This window comes from Suricata suricatta, chromosome 11, assembly GCF_006229205.1.
Source record: "Suricata suricatta isolate VVHF042 chromosome 11, meerkat_22Aug2017_6uvM2_HiC, whole genome shotgun sequence".
NCBI lineage: Eukaryota > Metazoa > Chordata > Mammalia > Carnivora > Herpestidae > Suricata > Suricata suricatta.
Genome location: NC_043710.1, coordinates 59,592,640 through 59,610,440, shown reverse-complemented (window position 1 = coordinate 59,610,440; position 17,801 = coordinate 59,592,640). Strand labels below are relative to the sequence as shown.

General features: G+C 50.0%; 1 protein-coding gene across 1 annotated transcript in view; it reads left to right on the top strand.

Annotated features, from left to right (window-relative positions):
- TENM4 (teneurin transmembrane protein 4) overlaps positions 1-17,127 on the top strand; it is a 731,443-nt gene extending 714,316 nt beyond the window's left edge. The window contains exons 29-32 of the mRNA XM_029957014.1: positions 310-606; positions 2,045-3,659; positions 8,985-9,127; positions 11,662-17,127. Of these exons, the coding sequence (XP_029812874.1) occupies positions 310-606; positions 2,045-3,659; positions 8,985-9,127; positions 11,662-12,420 (2,814 nt within the window). The 3' untranslated portion in view covers positions 12,421-17,127. The remainder of the gene's footprint in view (positions 1-309; positions 607-2,044; positions 3,660-8,984; positions 9,128-11,661) is intronic.
- The last annotated feature ends 674 nt before the right edge of the window (positions 17,128-17,801 follow it).

Here is a 17,801-nt window from a genome sequence, read left to right as displayed (position 1 = left end):
TAGGAGAGAATCAAGAAGGAGCTGCCTTTTTGTCCTCATTAGAAGTATGATGTTGGGATATCACACAGATCATCTTCACGACCAGCTAATATGTGCTCAGTACTGCACTGTCTTTATTCTCACAACAGTGCTATGTAATTGGCATTCCCATTTTATAGATGAAGAAGCTTCATAGAACAGGCAAGTGATAGAGCAGGACCCAAACCCTGTCTGTTGACACCCATGACCTGTGCTGCCTCCTCTACTCAGGACCTTCTCACACCAAAATTTTCAACATCCAGATTAACTCTGCCTTTCTTCCTACACCAGGTTCACAACCGGAACCTCCTGTCCCTGGACTTTGACCGCGTGACCCGCACAGAGAAGATCTATGATGACCACCGCAAGTTCACCCTCCGGATCCTGTATGACCAGGCAGGGCGGCCCAGCCTCTGGTCACCCAGCAGTAGGCTGAATGGTGTCAATGTGACATACTCCCCAGGGGGCCATATCGCTGGCGTCCAAAGAGGCATCATGTCTGAGAGGATGGAATACGACCAGGCAGGTCGCATCACATCCAGGATCTTCGCTGATGGGAAGACGTGGAGCTACACATACTTAGAGAAGGCAGGTGTCCATCTCCCCATCCCTGGCCTTGCCATTTAGAAGGCCATTCTGTCATGGCTCAACCCATGACCAGGCCTAGCCTGCTCCCCTCAGTGGGATAGATTGGACTCATGTGGTCTCCAAAAGAAAACATCCAGAAAAATCTGCAGTAGAGGGCTGGGGAGCCTGAGAGGCATCTGGGTGGATCGTGGTTACGGCATGGCAGGTGGAGGTCCTGGGGCAGGAGAATGTGAAAGCCCCACATGAGAGACTGGAGCTGGGGGCAAGACCAACACTAACTGGTCCTACAGAGCAGGACTGAGGGTCCAGACCCAGGTGGGGGTCTGCTCCCAGGTCTGGCGCACATAGTACAATCTGGTCACAGAGAATAGGGCAGAAGCCTAGAGATCAGTATTTAGGCAGGAGGTGATTAATCCTGAGCTTCCAGTGGTGGGCATGGCCTTCGTAAATCCCTTCTGCTTCAGGTCAAGATTTATTTCATCCCAGGGGCTAGGAATCAAAAAAGCCCTGAAAGCAAAAGTTGGTCCACAGTTGGAGAAAATGGTAGCTTTGCTGCCTAGATACCTCTAGGTCTGTTATCTGCTGACTTACTCATGAAAAAGAGCCTGCACTTCATGCTGCAGTTCTGGTACCCATGCCTTTACTTTGTTTCCTGCTCGTGGTCACCTGTCCAGGGCCCAGGCTGTGCTTGCTCTGTGCTTAGTCTTCCCCACCCTGTGCTGGGTGAGCATCTCCAAGAGCAATGTTCTGTGGCAGTGCTAAGAGAGACCCTGTAGGTCATCCAACCTAATAGAAAACCCAACCCAAGGGGGAAAGAACCTTCCTGGGACCACACAATAAGCCCATTGTTAGGAATCAGGTTTCCCTGTTGCCATCACAGCCCACCCCAGCCCAGGGTAGGCATATGACCTGTTCCTGCATAAAGCCTTAAATGCTCTTCTCAGATGCAGTCTTTATCCTGTGGGCCACAGCAAGCCAAGAGAAGTTGTTTCGCAGGCAATAGATACTATCAGGCTGTGTTGTGGGAAAATCATTCCTGCTTGAGTAGGAACATTAATTTGAGAAGGAATCTGAAGTGAGGAAGCCAGGAGAGAGGCTCTTGCAAGTACTTCTAGCCAGTGCTCCCAACCTTTCTCATATACCCACCAAAATCATCATTTTTGTACCACACAAAGGGACGAACAGACAAGGCTGCTCACCATAGGAAGACGGATGGCCTGGGTGCCAGGGCCAAGGACTGAGAGAAATCCTTACCTTAGCCCATTTGTACCCCCCAGCAGTATCCTGTGGCACATTGGTTAGATGGCTGTGGTTTGGGCCTAACTTAGGAGAACCACCAGTTTCCTTGGCCTTTCATTTCTTTCCTTTAAGTCTTGCGTGCACAGACTTTCCCTGCGTGTACTCTGCTACTCTTACCTCTGTGTTCTGTTCCCTCCAGTCCATGGTGCTGCTCCTCCACAGCCAGAGGCAGTACATCTTTGAGTTTGACAAGAACGACCGCCTCTCTTCGGTGACAATGCCCAACGTGGCCCGGCAGACACTAGAGACCATTCGCTCAGTGGGCTACTACCGGAACATCTACCAGCCCCCAGAGGGCAATGCTTCAGTCATCCAGGACTTCACTGAGGACGGGCACCTCCTCCACACCTTCTACCTGGGCACTGGCCGCAGGGTCATTTACAAGTATGGCAAGCTGTCAAAACTAGCCGAGATGCTGTATGACACCACCAAGGTGAGCTTCACCTATGACGAGACAGCAGGCATGCTGAAGACCATCAACCTACAGAATGAGGGTTTTACCTGCACCATCCGGTACCGTCAAATTGGGCCCCTGATCGACCGCCAGATCTTCCGCTTCACCGAGGAAGGCATGGTCAATGCTCGTTTTGACTATAACTATGACAACAGTTTCCGGGTGACCAGCATGCAGGCTGTGATCAATGAGACCCCACTGCCCATCGATCTCTATCGCTATGATGATGTGTCAGGCAAGACAGAGCAGTTTGGGAAGTTTGGTGTCATCTACTATGACATTAACCAGATCATCACTACAGCAGTCATGACCCACACCAAACACTTTGATGCATATGGTCGAATGAAGGAAGTGCAATATGAGATTTTCCGCTCACTCATGTACTGGATGACTGTCCAGTATGATAACATGGGGCGGGTCGTGAAGAAGGAGCTGAAGGTGGGACCCTATGCCAATACCACTCGCTACTCCTATGAGTATGACGCTGATGGCCAGCTACAGACGGTCTCCATCAATGACAAGCCGCTCTGGCGATACAGCTATGACCTCAATGGGAACCTGCATTTGCTGAGCCCTGGGAACAGTGCACGGCTCACCCCGCTAAGGTACGACCTCCGTGACCGCATCACTAGGCTGGGTGATGTCCAGTACAAGATGGACGAGGATGGCTTCCTGAGGCAGCGGGGTGGGGACGTCTTTGAGTACAACTCAGCTGGCCTGCTCATCAAGGCCTACAACCGGGCTGGTGGCTGGAGCGTCAGGTACCGTTACGATGGCCTGGGGCGGCGGGTGTCCAGCAAGAGTAGCCACAGCCACCACCTGCAGTTCTTCTATGCAGACCTGACCAACCCCACCAAGGTCACCCACCTTTACAACCACTCCAGCTCCGAAATCACATCCCTCTACTATGATCTGCAAGGGCACCTCTTTGCCATGGAGCTGAGCAGCGGTGACGAGTTTTACATAGCTTGTGACAACATCGGGACCCCTCTTGCTGTCTTCAGTGGAACAGGCTTGATGATCAAGCAGATTCTGTACACGGCCTACGGAGAGATCTATATGGACACCAACCCCAACTTCCAGATCATCATTGGCTACCATGGCGGCCTCTACGATCCGCTCACCAAGCTCATCCACATGGGCCGGCGGGATTACGATGTGCTGGCTGGTCGCTGGACTAGCCCAGACCATGAGTTGTGGAAGCACCTTACTAGCAGCAACATCATGCCTTTCAATCTCTACATGTTTAAAAACAACAACCCCATCAGCAACTCTCAGGACATCAAGTGCTTCATGACAGGTGAGGATTGGGGCTCGTTTGGAGGACAAGACCGCTGTTGCTCTGGTCATCTGACACGTTAGTCTTCCTTGAGAAAGTGGGCAGTTGGGTCACGGGAAACATTGGCTTTCCCTTAGAACAGCATTTTCCAAAGTATATTTTAAGAAACACTAGTTGAGAGAAATGCCCTGGAAAAACTGGTACTGGCATCAAATTGATTTGACAGGGCAACTACCCTTCTTAAGTTTTCATAATACGTTGCAGTTTATAAAAGGCTCTGAGGAGTCCTCTGGTAAAGAGAACTGTTCAACACAGTTACCCACCATTTCTCAAACATTTGAACATGAAACCCCTTTTTTTCACCATGAAATCCTAGTGTTTCACTGGATGCATCTTGAGAATGCACTTTGGAAGTTTCTGAGCTGGAGGTCGGGCTAGCTATGAGTCCCCATTAAGGTGGGTGTAGGTATAACTAAAGAAAAAAAAATCAATTTTCTTATTCGGGATGATGTAATGCAAATTTCAGAATTTGGAAAGAACTGGTGAAGGATCCTCCATTTTTGAGTTATGGATAGCCACAGAAACTACTTAACTTCTCTGAATTCCAGTTTCCTGACCTGAAAATTAAAGTGAGAGGTGGGCACCTGGGTGGCTCAGTCAGTTAAGTGTCGAACTCTTGATCTCAGTTCAGGTCTTGATCTCAGGGTTCTGAGTTCAATCCCTGCACTGGGCTCCACTCTGGGCATGAAGCCTATGTAAGTAAATAAGTAACTAAGTAAGTTAGTAAGTAAATAAATAAATAAATGTTAGAATACCTACTGACACTGATAAGTATGCATATTGTAAATCATAAAGCCACCACTAGAAAAGAAAACAGAGGCGTAGCTAATTATTCAATAATGGAAATAAAATGTAGACTAAAAAAGGGTATCCAAAGAGGGTAGAAAGAGGTGAGAAAGGAAGACAGATGGACAAGTAGGGGAAAAACCTGTTCCGACGCATGCAAGGGTGAAATTAGATACATTTTATAACCTGTCTAGCACAGTGCCTGGCTCATAGAAGGTTTTCTTACCTCCACCCTGACTTGAAAAGTGGATTTTGTTTCCCATTACTGTGAAACCCACCGGATTATAAATGGTCACACATGCCAGAAAGGTCTCCAGCAGCCAGAGTCCACCCAGCAAAGCAGCCACTCCCAGGTCAACCACAGAAGACCTCAGGGGTCAGAACAGCTATGGGGATTCAGGTCTGGATAAAACCAGCGCTCTTTATAAAAGAGAGTTTGCAGTGAGCAAAAATTGGGCACACCTCAGTTTGTGGTAGTTTCCTTCTCTTTCTCCTGTGACACAATCCTGCAGCCTATTTTAAGGCAGTTTCATTTTCATTCAACAAGTGCCTCCCAGTTGCAGCCACTGTTTTTCCTGGCCCCAGGGGAGAGAAAGGTGATCCCTGCCCTCTAGAAATTTACACTGCAAGGGGGAAACAGACAGCTGTGAGGGGCCCAGGATGAAAGTTTGCATTGATGGCCATCGACACACAGGACACACTGCCAGCTGTGCCCAGGGAGCAGCTCATCCTTGAGGCCTACTTCTGAGTGGATGTTCCTCAGGTAATGGGGAGAAAGGCACCCCAAGCAGAGGGGACTGCATTTACAGCAGTGCAGAGAGGGCAGCAGGTACAGCTCACATGAGTGCCCCGTAGGGATGTGGCTTCTTGGCCCCCAAACCTGGTGACCGGGTCTGGGCCCCCCACCACTGCTGACACCGACTGGAGGATTCATTCAGGGAAGAACTCCAGGTGGTCATGTGGAGAGCAGGCGTCCCACGCATGAGGAAGGAGAGTGGGCGCGGTGGTGGACGGGTGCGATGAACCGGACTCCGGGCCTGTGGTGAACGGGAATAGCCCAACAGGGTCTCACTACGCCCAGCTTGCTGGCAGCCTGAGAAAACCTAACAGATGCATAGGCCATTTCCATTAGGTCTGTCTGCATTAAGCATGCCCCCTCCCTCATCCTGCAGTAAGTTTCTTGCGAGGTATCCTGGCAGGTTACCATAGCTGTAAAAAAAGAATAACGGTGCAGAAAAACATTTTGCTACTACCAATCAAGATCCCACTAATTCTCTCTAAACCTTTTAGCCTCTACATCAGCAATGTCCAACCTCACTGACATCCAGCAACGACACCAATAAAAAGAGTATACGTTCCAGTTGGATAGCCTTAGGTCACGTGACAACTCCTGAACCAAGTACTGTGGCCGGGGCGAGAAAACGCACCGATGGGCTTAGCCTAGGTCACGTGCTCCATTGCTGAACCCCAAGGTAGAGTCAGCCTCCCTAAAACTCCACAGGGACCCCAGAAGGGAAGAGTGAGAAGGAGAATGGGATGCTAGGAAGGCAACCAAAAAATGTCCACCGCGGATCCATCCCATACACTGTTGCACTAACCTGCGCCTGAAGCCTGTCACTGACCCCGTTCTCAGAGGAGGAAAGTGAAGGTCAGAGCCGTAAAGTAACTGACCCACTGAGAAGTGGCAGGGCTGGAGGGTAGAACTCTGCTCTAACTCCAGAATCCTCATTCTTGGAATGAAATTCACTCCGTAATGTGCCCACATAAAAAAAGGATTATTATTCATCACTGTCCCAGGTGGCCACACTGACATCTGGGGCGGATGGGTAAAGAGGGGCTTTTTAACTTGAGGGAAATGTGACTCAGATGTCATAAAAAGGAAGAGTAAAATTCCCAACTCTTCAGAGAAGTGCCGTAGGAAAAGAAAACAATGAATAAATCAGTTTTCAGCATTTTTCCTAAAGGCATGGTGAGAAGTGGTCCTGCATTTCCATCATTTATAATTAAGACCCAGCCCTCTTTTCAGCCCCCTGGTTTCCTGGGAATCTGCAATATTCCTAATAGAAATTTCTCTTTCCAACTACAAATTCAGATGCTAAGTTCTTAGCCTCAGGCAAAATGGCTTCATAGGAGATTTTCCCCGCTGTTCTGTTTGTTTTAATTTCCTAAAAAACCATCTGCCACGATTCATAGAATCAGAGATTCTCAAAAACTCAGTGAAGAAAGGGACTTCAGAGGAATGCTGCCCCAAGTGCCTCATGTTACAGATGAGGAAATGGAGGTCCAGGAATGTGAGGCCTGGGTTTGAAGAAGCACAGAAAACCTTCTATGAGCCAGGAACTGAGCTAGACACTTTAGACTATAGAAAATCCAGTCATTCATGTAACAAGCTTAGAACGGTTGCTGCTCTATGATGCCTGCATAAAGTGGTGACACTGTTAGCATTCTTCTCCATGGCCTGGTGAAAACCACTTCTACCTGCAGTCTGTAGACAGGGAAACTAAACCTCAGAGAGGGTAAGGAAACGGTCCAGTTCACAGTCTGCAAATTGGGGAGCTTGAATTTGAACCTGGGTTTCATCTCGCCTCACCATGTTCTTTCCCTTCCACGACCTTTCTAGAACTAGAACCTAGGTTTCTACGCTGTCCTTCCTACCTTCTTCCACCCCAGCACCTCCAGGTTTCACACCCAGGAGAGGGGCTCCGAGGCATCCAAAAAACAAAAACAGAAAACAAAAGCAAACTTGAGGTTCTTGAATGGGAAGACAGCACAGGATGCCGTGGTAGCAGGGACACAGTTGTCAACCCCCGAAGGACATCCCCATCACTGGGATGGCCTCAGTGGGTGGTAGGGGAAGAGAGTGCCACCAATGCCAGGACCCTAAACAGGACCTCCCTGACCAGAGACATGTCTCCTTTGGAGGAAACCAAAAGCAGGCCTGAATGCCCGAGCCGGGGACTGCCAGCTCTGAGGCCCAACTCCAACTCCCCCTTCCCCAGACTTTGGATTCTGAGTCTCTACTCAACAAATGCTTTGTATCTTCTACTTCCCCTTCTCAAGGAAGGCTGAGCCACTCTGTGGGACATGAGCTGGCTGTCAGTCTCCTGCAGGCTCCCAGTCAACTCCTGCCTGCCATCCCAGGCTTTTCCTGTGCTAGCCACAGCTTCTCTTTCTGGTTCTCTCTCTGCCTTGTTGAATTGCTCTCCACTTACCCGAGCACCCCCTGCACTCCCTTCCCCTCTCCAGGCCTTGTCTTGCAGAACAGTCTTTGCCTGAAGTGCCCCCTTCGTCTCTGCTGAAGCCTGACTAAAGGCACACAGCTTCAAATGTCTGCCTTAAAGGCCACCTTCTTCATGAAGACTTGTCAGCCTGTCCAACTGCAGGACTCCTGCTCTCCTCTCATCCTTTTTCTTGTGTCAAAGTTTTGCACGCCTGTGTCTCATCTCCCCTTCACCGTCCTGAGCGCGCAGGGTGAGGGCCGGTATGACACAGTCCTCGGCACATGAAAGGCCCTCAGCAACACTGGGCCAAGTAACTGATGGCACGTTATCCATCCTCCTTCTTTACCTTACGCCTTGGCTTCCTGATTCTGTTCTTCAATGAGCCAAAGGCTCATGGTAAAGACCTCTCTGTCCCTATACCTAATATTCTGTAATTAGTAGCCCCCCAGGAATGTTATAAAATCAATAAAACCAATGCCTATGGGCTAGATCCTCAAGCTATTCTTTTAATGTTTATTTATTTTGAGAGAGCACACATGTGAGTGGGGGAGAGGCAGAGAGAGAGAGACTGAGGATCCAAAGCGGGCTCTGAGAGGACAGCAGAGAGCCCAATGCAGGGGCTCAAACTCATGAAGGAGATAGATCATGACCTGAGCCAAAGTTGGACGCTTACCCAACTGAGCTACCCAGGTGTCCCCTCAAGCCCAGTATTACAGATTGGAAAATGAAGGCACAGGGAGGTTAAATGACTTCCTTAGTGTCAGTTCCCAGAGTAAATGAAAGGTAGACTCCCCGGGAAAACTCTGATGTTTGCTAGAGGCCATCTCACTGCTTGGGAGAAGAGAGAGGGCTTGTTTTTAAATGAATTTTCTCTCTGAAACTCATTCATTTAAATCTTTCCTTTGGGCCTGGTTGTTCTCTGCAAGTGTTTCCTCCTAATGCTGGGGGTGAGTGTGTAGCCATCTTCATCTGCCCACTCCTGCCCCCACTAAAGGCCCCAGGGGCTTAAGTGACAGAAAGGGCAATCTGGAAACAGGTTCTACTGAAGTCACAGCTCTCTTAGATACGTATCCAGGAGGGGGACTTCGGGTCCAGAGAGTACGTGCAGCTTTAATAACCATGAAACACTCTTCCAAAGTATTTGTAGCAGTTGATGTCACACCTGCCTCACCCCACCCCACACCCCCTCGGCTGCCTCACTCTAGGCCACTTTATTGGGATATGTCACCTCTGAGGTCCTCTCACTCCACAAGGACATTTCTGCCTCTCTCCCACCCAGATGTCAACAGCTGGCTCCTCACCTTCGGATTCCAGCTGCACAATGTGATTCCTGGCTACCCCAAGCCAGACATGGACGCCATGGAGCCATCCTACGAGCTCATTCACACGCAGATGAAGACTCAGGAGTGGGACAACAGCAAGGTAATCTGCGTGCGCCTAGCCACCCACCCTCAGGCCAGGCAGACATGACGGGAGTGCATCCCACAGAGCTTTGCAGGAAATCGTGGGCCCGTGGTGGAAACTGGTGTAGCGCAGGCATGACGCCCTCCAGAAACGGCCCAGCAAATCCGTAGTAACCCGTGGCAAGCCACTGTGGGCCCAGCTGTAACAGCACACGGACCCCCACAAGCTCTGTTAAGTTTCCTCTGTTTCTCGGAGTTTGGAATCCCACAAAAACAGTGAGGCTTTGTCACTGCCCAGAGCAAAAGGGCAAGGTGTTCTAATACAAGTGTGACATTTTCCGAGCACCCCCATGCATCTGCACTCGCCAGAGGTATTCTACACAAGCTAACTCACACATATCCCCTGGTATTACTGTTGGCATTTTACAGATTTAATGCCTGAGGCTTTCCAGTGCTACCCAAGCAAGGAGGGGCTAGGCTGAGATTCAAACCCAGATCTGTCTGTAGGCATGCAAAAAAATGTTACCTTCTCTTGTGTGCCTTTTATGACCCAGTTTTAAAGACTCGCAGATTTATACAGCTGTAAAGGTCCTTAAAAGCCATTGTGCCCAACCCCGCACTTCAGGCATCCTCTTCCCACCCCCTCCCCCACTTCATAATAAACGTACCAGAGCTGGCTCTCCCAGGCCCCACGCTGTACCCCGTGAATGCAGGCGTGAGTCAGGCATCCCAGTCTGGGAAGAAAGCAGGGATGTTAGACGGCACACCGCTGACAGCCAGAAGCTTGCACGTCCATGTGTCTCACTCCAGCCTGATTCCCTTCGTCCTTGGCTCAGCTGCCTCCGTCCTCTAGACTCTGGAGAACATGATTCTGCACCTCTAAGCCCTGGTATTACCCAATATTCTTTTCTCTCAGAGCACTCACACCTGTGTCCCCACCAGACTGTGTTTCCCAAGAAGGCAAATAAATCCTGGGTCTTCTGTGGTACCCAGCATACTGCCCTTTTGTTGAATGAACAAATGGTTGAAAGAAGTGGACAACCCCATGGGAGTTAGGCATTTTTCCTCATTTTACAGATGAGGAGACCAGAGCTTAGAGAGAAACTTGTTCAAGGTCACTCAGCAGGAAAAGCGATGAGAACCTGGTGTGTCTGACCACAAAGCCTGGCCCCTTCCTGCTGTTCTCTGTAGCGGTAACCCTGCCTTCTGTCTGGCTCCAATCCCCACGATCCCAAGGCCGACCTGGCGGTGCCCAGGGCTGATTCCACAGCAGCCCAGCTGCTCCCCACGCCCACCCCCACCCCGCCAGCTTCCCTTCTCCCCCACGCAGAGCCCCAGTCTCTGACAGCCTGTTTGCCAACCTCGCCTGTCAATGAATTATTGATTTCTGCCCTTGGCAAGTATCCGAGATCTTTGTTGTTGAGCACTCCAGCTTTCGTGAAACTCTAGGAAATAATTGCTCACAGACAGGGTTCTATTAATTATAAAGAGGACTTAATTTCAGTGAGAAGCCGATGGGCCTATTTCTAAAGCCATTTCCCTTAGTTGCTGGTTAGGCCCCGGAGCCTGCCTGAACCTGGCTTTGCTGAGCTCCCGCACCATGGGAGGGACTAGTCGGTGGTATGACATGGAGACTGGGCCCAATCTGTCCCCCAAAGCAGCCAAGAGCAGGGGCATCTGAAGAGGCTCTGGGAAGCACGGTGGGGGCAGAGGCCCTCCTTGAAAATCATTCACAAACATGATGTAGAACAATAAAGCAGAGTAAGGGGGGCTATAGAAATCACCACTTTTCATCTTACTAAGCCTGTTGCCAGTAACGCATTTCCTGCCATTCCTCCATCTTAACATCGTCCCCTTGTCCTCCAAACTCCACCTCAAGCGTGAGTCTGCCCTTGAACCCCACCTTCTCCACCTCATTCCTCCACCTTCAGGCTGAGATGTTCTGAGCCTTGTTTGCTGCTTCTTGATCTAGAGCCCTGAAGCTGAGCCTCTAGAATCAGAGAGACCTGAGTTCAAACATTGGCTTGAGTACTGAGCCGTTGTACCAATGTGGGCCCATTACAACCTCTTAGAGACTTCATTTTTTTAGATGTAAAATCAATAACAGTACCTACTATAGAGAGTTATTGTGGAAATAAAGTGAAATTCTGAATGTGACTTATTTAGCTCAAAGACCAAGACTTGTTAGCCAAATTTATTACTACTATTTCTCTTAGACCACCAGTTAACACATTTGGTGATCGTTACCTGCTGTCAGCTAAATGACACACTAAATGATAGATTCCTCAAGAGCAGGGATGATGTTGGATTCTTTGGTGTCTTCCAGTACCTAGAAAAGGACCTGGCGTAGAGTAGATGCTTGCTGAAAAGTTTCTTAATGGAAGCATGGGTGAATGGATAGATAAAGGATGGCAGTAGAGCTAGTTGCTACCAGCTAATAAATGTGTATAGATTTGACCTAGTTCTGTGAGCTGACTTTTCAGGCTCTTAGGGGAGAGGAGAGGTTTCCCTCCTTTGTCTCATTGCTTCTTTCTCTCTCTCTTCCCCCATCAGTCTATCCTCGGGGTACAGTGTGAGGTGCAAAAGCAGCTCAAGGCCTTTGTCACCCTAGAACGTTTTGACCAGCTCTACGGCTCCACAATCACCAGTTGCCAACAGGCCCCAGAGACAAAGAAGTTTGCATCCAGTGGCTCAATCTTTGGCAAGGGGGTCAAGTTTGCCTTGAAGGATGGCCGAGTGACCACAGACATCATCAGTGTGGCCAACGAGGATGGGCGGAGGGTTGCCGCCATCTTGAACAATGCCCACTACCTGGAGAACCTGCACTTCACCATTGACGGGGTGGACACCCACTACTTCGTGAAACCAGGACCCTCCGAAGGTGACCTGGCCATCCTGGGCCTCAGTGGGGGGCGGCGCACGCTGGAAAACGGGGTCAACGTCACCGTGTCCCAGATCAACACGATGCTCAATGGCAGGACTAGACGCTACACAGACATCCAGCTCCAGTACGGGGCACTGTGCTTGAGCACTCGCTACGGGACCACATTGGACGAGGAGAAGGCGCGGGTGCTGGAGCTGGCTCGGCAGCGAGCAGTGAGCCAGGCATGGGCCCACGAGCAGCAGCGACTCCGGGAAGGGGAGGAAGGCCTGCGGGCCTGGACAGAGGGGGAGAAGCAGCAGGCGCTGAACACGGGGCGGGTTCAAGGCTACGATGGCTTCTTTGTGATCTCCGTGGAGCAGTACCCGGAACTGTCAGACAGCGCCAACAACATCCACTTCATGAGACAGAGCGAGATGGGCCGGAGGTGACAGAGAGGACCACGGCCTGCACTTCTTGCCAAAGACAGCTACTGCTCCGTGGCCACACACCTGACTGTGTTGTACTTTAAAAAAAAAATCCTTTTTTTAACAAGTGCAGAAAACAAACACACACACAAAAAGATACTGGTTGCATTATAACTCATGCAACATCCTTTTTTTTAAGAAAAGAAAAACACAGATTTGGCCTTCACACATTTTTTTGCAAAGAACAGAAGGTATTTTTTTCTGTAGTGTGATCACAATGAAAACTTTATTGTCTTTTGTTCCCTTTCTCCCTGAGGAGTTGTCCTTGTTGTTGGGGTACATTTCTCCTCTCTGAGACACATCTCCTGAGGTGTGTCCTTGTCTGTCCCTAGGTACCCGGTGTGATGTGAGACACAAGTGTCTGTGCTAACTTGTCTCATGTACAACCCTTTCTTCCATGGGGGTCGGGCAGGAATGAGGGGTGCAGAGAGTAACAGGCTAGTGCCGAACTTCAGAGGGGGCCTGGAAGGAGGGTCTGCAGGACCTGAGGACTTTTGGCTCAGCTCCGGCAGACGAGTGGAGGCTTTTGACTCACCATGATCTGTGCCTCTGAAGGACCACAGATGTCTTCATCTTGCTCTGGGGAATTTTCTGATACCATTCCGCACCTTTTCCAAGCTGCCCCAAACTCCTGTCCGAGCTTTATATTTTGATGCTAAATGAAACCCCCCTACCCCTTTTGCAAATCCTGTGTAGTTGTCGGTGCCACCCCCATGCTGGGATGGAGAAAGTGTCCCCCAGGTCCCTTCCCCCAGTCTGGTGACGTAACATCCTGGGGCTAAGAGCCTCACCCTCCCATAGAGGCAGAGGCACCCAGGATGTCTGTGGTTGGTTGGTCTTCCCATGATGTTCCTTATTATTCATCTCCTCTCTCTCCCAGAGTCAGATGTGAGAACCGCAAGCCCTCCACGTGAGCACAAGGTCCAGGGAGGGGCAGGCCACCCATGGCAAAAGGATGCAGTGGCGGCAAGGGTACCAGCCTGCCTGCCTGGGGGAACCTCTCTCCCCTTGACCTTGGGTATCTTCCCTCCACTGCTCAGCTCCACCACTGAGAGACAGGAGTGTGGAGAGGGGTGCTTGGTGGCCTCTGATTCTGGAAAGATGCTTACAAAGAAGTCAGCCAAAGAGAGGAAGGCATAAGCCGAGCGTCTTCTAACCAGCTCCTGAAGGCTCCTCTGCCTCCCATACACGGGCCAGTTGCACATCTGGGAGGCAGCAGGGCAGGCATTTGGGAAACTCCTTCTGTGAAGTTCTTCTAAAACAGCTTCCCCTCTCGAGGAGTCCATCCAGGGTTTTAAAGAGAGACTAAGGAGAAAGAAGGAAAGAGCTAATCTGGTGTGGCCTGGCAGGATTATCCAACCCCTTTCCCACCCCTTGCCCTGCTGCCCCAGGATTGGGACCCATTTCTGAGGCCCATACCCACAGATCAGGGTGGCGAGACTACAGCTGTCCCTGTGAAGACCCATGCCTGAGGTCACAGGGAAGAGGCATATGCCCTCTCCCCCTCTCGGGAGTGGGCAGAACCCACCCCAGCAGGGCACGCCCTAGGAGAGGCAGCAGCTAACGGGCTAGGGAAGCACTGAGGGGAGGGGACATTGGCAGCAAGAGTGAGGAGCTCCTTGCTCCTGGCTCATCTGCCTGATTACCATCATCATCACCACTCACAGGAGGTTCTGGGAGACCGAGAGGGGAAGCCAAATGCTTCCTTTTGAGCTGGGCTTCTTAGAAAATGGGACTTTTATGGGTTACATTTACATTAAGTGTGGAAAATGAATTCTGAGTCTGAGCTATCCCCCGTGGAAAACTTGTTGGACTGATAAGCTCATGGCACCTTTATAGCCTTACTCACAGAGTCTTCAGAATATTACACGAGTTCATGAAACCAAGAAGGTCTTTGCTGCGTGAGAGCCGGAGCAGCGTGGAGCCCAGGTTCTGCCTGGCAGAGGGAGGCATCCACCGCTTCTCAGGAGAGGTTTCGCCTTACGTCATCCCACTGGGATGAGAGGATTTGTTTCGCTAAGTGCTCTTCCTGTTTCCAAAAAAAGTCACACTGCTGCGACAGCACACCTTGGCTCGTCTGTCCACTGGTTGCTCAGAGCCTCTGGGTGCAGAGCTCTGCCGAGTCAGATGTCGTATTCCTCGGCCCTCCGTGCACGGTCCCTGGGAGCTGGTGGTGGACTCCCATCTGGCAGGATTGTTCTTGGATGGGATGGAAAGCAGTTTGGCCTGAAGAACACATGTTTTTTTTTAATCCAATATAGACTTACGCCTCTCAAAACATACTCTTGATACAAGGAGCCTATGGGTGAAGCTCTCCTGCCCATTAGCATAGCTGAGCCGCTCTATTTTGGATGCCTGACATCAGGCAGGACCTGCTGGGGACATCTACTTGAAGGTCAGAGCCAACATGAGAGCCAAAGGAATCATCTCCCTACACTGTCCCCACCATCTGAACCCTTCACCATCACCCTCCACCGAAGTAATAGGATGGACTTTTAAAGATCACAAACACAATTATGGCGTGTTCCTTAATGTTTTGTCTTTCCTGGGCTACACACCACCGAGGAGGCCCAGCGACTGTGCCAGAAGTTGAAGCATTCTTTCTTTAGAGAAAAGAACTCAGGTGTGGTGTAGGCAGCCTCATGCACCGCGATTTCACATTGGTACTATTGTTCCTAGAGATGGTGCTTCTGGCCTTGGCCTTTCAGAGTGGGCTTCCATTAGGGTTGGCAGGTGACATGGCACCTCCCATCTCAGTCTGTCCTTCTGCTGAGACCAGCAGCCCCAATGTTGCAGCAAGAGTGAGTCTGAAGGCATAAGCCAGAGTTGCCCATGCCCACTTAGTGGCCTCCAAGCATCAAATCCCACCCCCAATGGCACCTGCCCTTTTAGCACTAAGCCACGCAAATATGTCCATTTCTTGGAGAAACCAGCCTTCCCTCACTGGCCCAGGTTCATGATTCTGCAGGATGTCACCTTCTGTGCCCTAGCAAAGGGTTTATTTTGGAAGAGTTCCTGCCTTCTCCCCTACCTTCCACAGGTAACATCGGCCCCTGATCCTCAGCCCCTCTGCCGTTGCTTTAAACAGGACTTACTCCTCAGCTCTGTTTTTCATAGGATGAGATTCCCTTTTTTTTTTTTTTTTTTTTACCCACCCTCCAGACAGACCTCATTGGAGGGCAGAGCTATGACAAGGGGATGAAGGGAAAGAAACTCTGTAGTAAATTATACCTTTATCAGCCCCTGATGCTTGACTCTCAGAATTGTTGACTGAGAGCCCAAGGAACAGCCCAGGGCCTGATTTCAGCCTAAGGACGGAGAATTTGAAACAGTCCCTAGGAAACTGACCAGAAGTTGAGGATGGTTTAAATAATCAGGATGGGGTGGGGCAGAACCCGAAGGTAACATGAGGCAAAGGACGGTAACACTGGGTAATGTTTTCATAGGCCCATGACAAGGAATCACATTTGCTTCAAAAAAATTATAAAGGACCTTTTCAGCTGTGACTTGTAAGTACCACCTTTATAGGAGGCAGTTCCCATTATGCAAAGAGTGGGCTTTCAGTGTGAAATCTTAGAATGCAGTTTCACATCTGCAGCCTCGTGCTTGTGGATGCCACGAGGTGACAGCAGGGATGCTGAGCATGGCGCCCAGGAGGAAGGAGCTCGCCAGGACTCTGCAGGATCCTAGGCTTTGGGGTTGGACATCCCTGGTGCTCAAAGTCGATCTATTCTTCATTCCTCATAGCAGCCACTAAGCCCAGTCCATGCCTTCTGGTCCTGAGCCGGGGCCTGCCTCCTGAGGGTCCCAGAAAGAACCTAGTCTCCTCTTTCTGTTGGGATCCTCATAAGGATCATAATTCTGTTGGGAGCCCTCCACTTAAGGCTCCAAATTCCCAGTGAGGTTTATACACTTGTCTATATTTTATTGGAAGGGAGGGGATTAAAAGAAAGAACTCTTTCATTAACCTTCAAAAAAACAGCAAACTCATTTTAAAGACTCATTGCTCAGGTGATAGAAACTTTATCCTCTCCAACCTTTACATTCTCAAAAACCAGCCCTGTGTACTTGACCGCGCCAGACAGCGGTGAGCTCTTAGTGGAAGATCAGAGTAGGAGGAGGCCTGGGTGGGGCTCATGTTGGGTTTCTTACCCCCTCTGGAATGCCAAAGGCATGACACTGGGTGACTTCTTGGTCCCCAAGAACATGTGATTGATTCTGAGGGCCAACTGCCAACAGAGAACCAGTGCTTGGGCAGGCTCAGCCATCCGGCAGGAGCTGGGTCACAGATGTCTGGGGGGGCCCGGCAACCCTGGATTCACCCAACACCAGAATCCCACTTTTCTAAACCTGCCTGTTCTTGAACACTTCTGAACCCGCAGCTTTGGCAAAAGGACTGTCCCAAGCTGCCTTTGGACGACCAACACTGGAGACTCTGGCCTTACCATGTGGAAATAGTTTTCCTGAAGTCTGGAACTAATTTTGAGAAGTTTTTTTCTCAACACTTTTGTGTTTCTAACACTGTATTCTTGACTGTGTAAATACCGACAAGGCTGTAAATAAATGCAGATGTAGATACCTTCTAGAAAAAGAAAAAAAAGGCATAAAAACAAAACCAGAAGTGATCCCGTGTAGCCTTCGTTGACAAATAAAAGAATATTTTGTGTTTAAGGTGTCTAATGGCCTCTGTTTGGAAAGTAGCGACTGTCTGAGCCGGTCCTCTGAGTTTGTGCTTCCAGATACTGACATTCTCAGGATGACCTGAAGACTCCAGTCTTGGCCCAAGTCCCTCGTAAGCCGCCATTGCCATTGAGGTGACAGATGTCTTAGGCATTTCCAGAGGTCACACGACCCTGGGGCTTAGCCTCATGAATGTCAAAGCACCCATGACATGCCCCATAGCTCCCCCAGGCCATGTCCCCCCCTCCGAGCTGATGTCTTCACTGGCCTCAGGGACAGAATCCAAGGGGCCAGCCAGCCCAACACTGCCCTGGGCTCTCACTGAAGAGAGAACCACTGGGCACAGAGTTGTCTCCTATGCCACAAGTTGCACTTTGTTTTTTAATGTTTATTTGTGAGAGAGAGCATAAGCAGGGGAGAGGCAGAGAAAATCCAAAGCAGGCCCTGTGCTGACAGCAGTCAGCCCAATGTGGGGATTGAACTCAGGAACCATGAGATCATGACTGGAGCTGAAGTCAGATGCTTAACTGACTGAGTCACCCAGGCACCCCATACTTTTGAAAAATAAATGAATGCATAGTCCTCATGCAAACTATTGGGGGGAAAGATTCTTTTAGCATATTTTCCCCTTTCCTCTGTGTGTTCTTAATGTATCTTTAAAAATA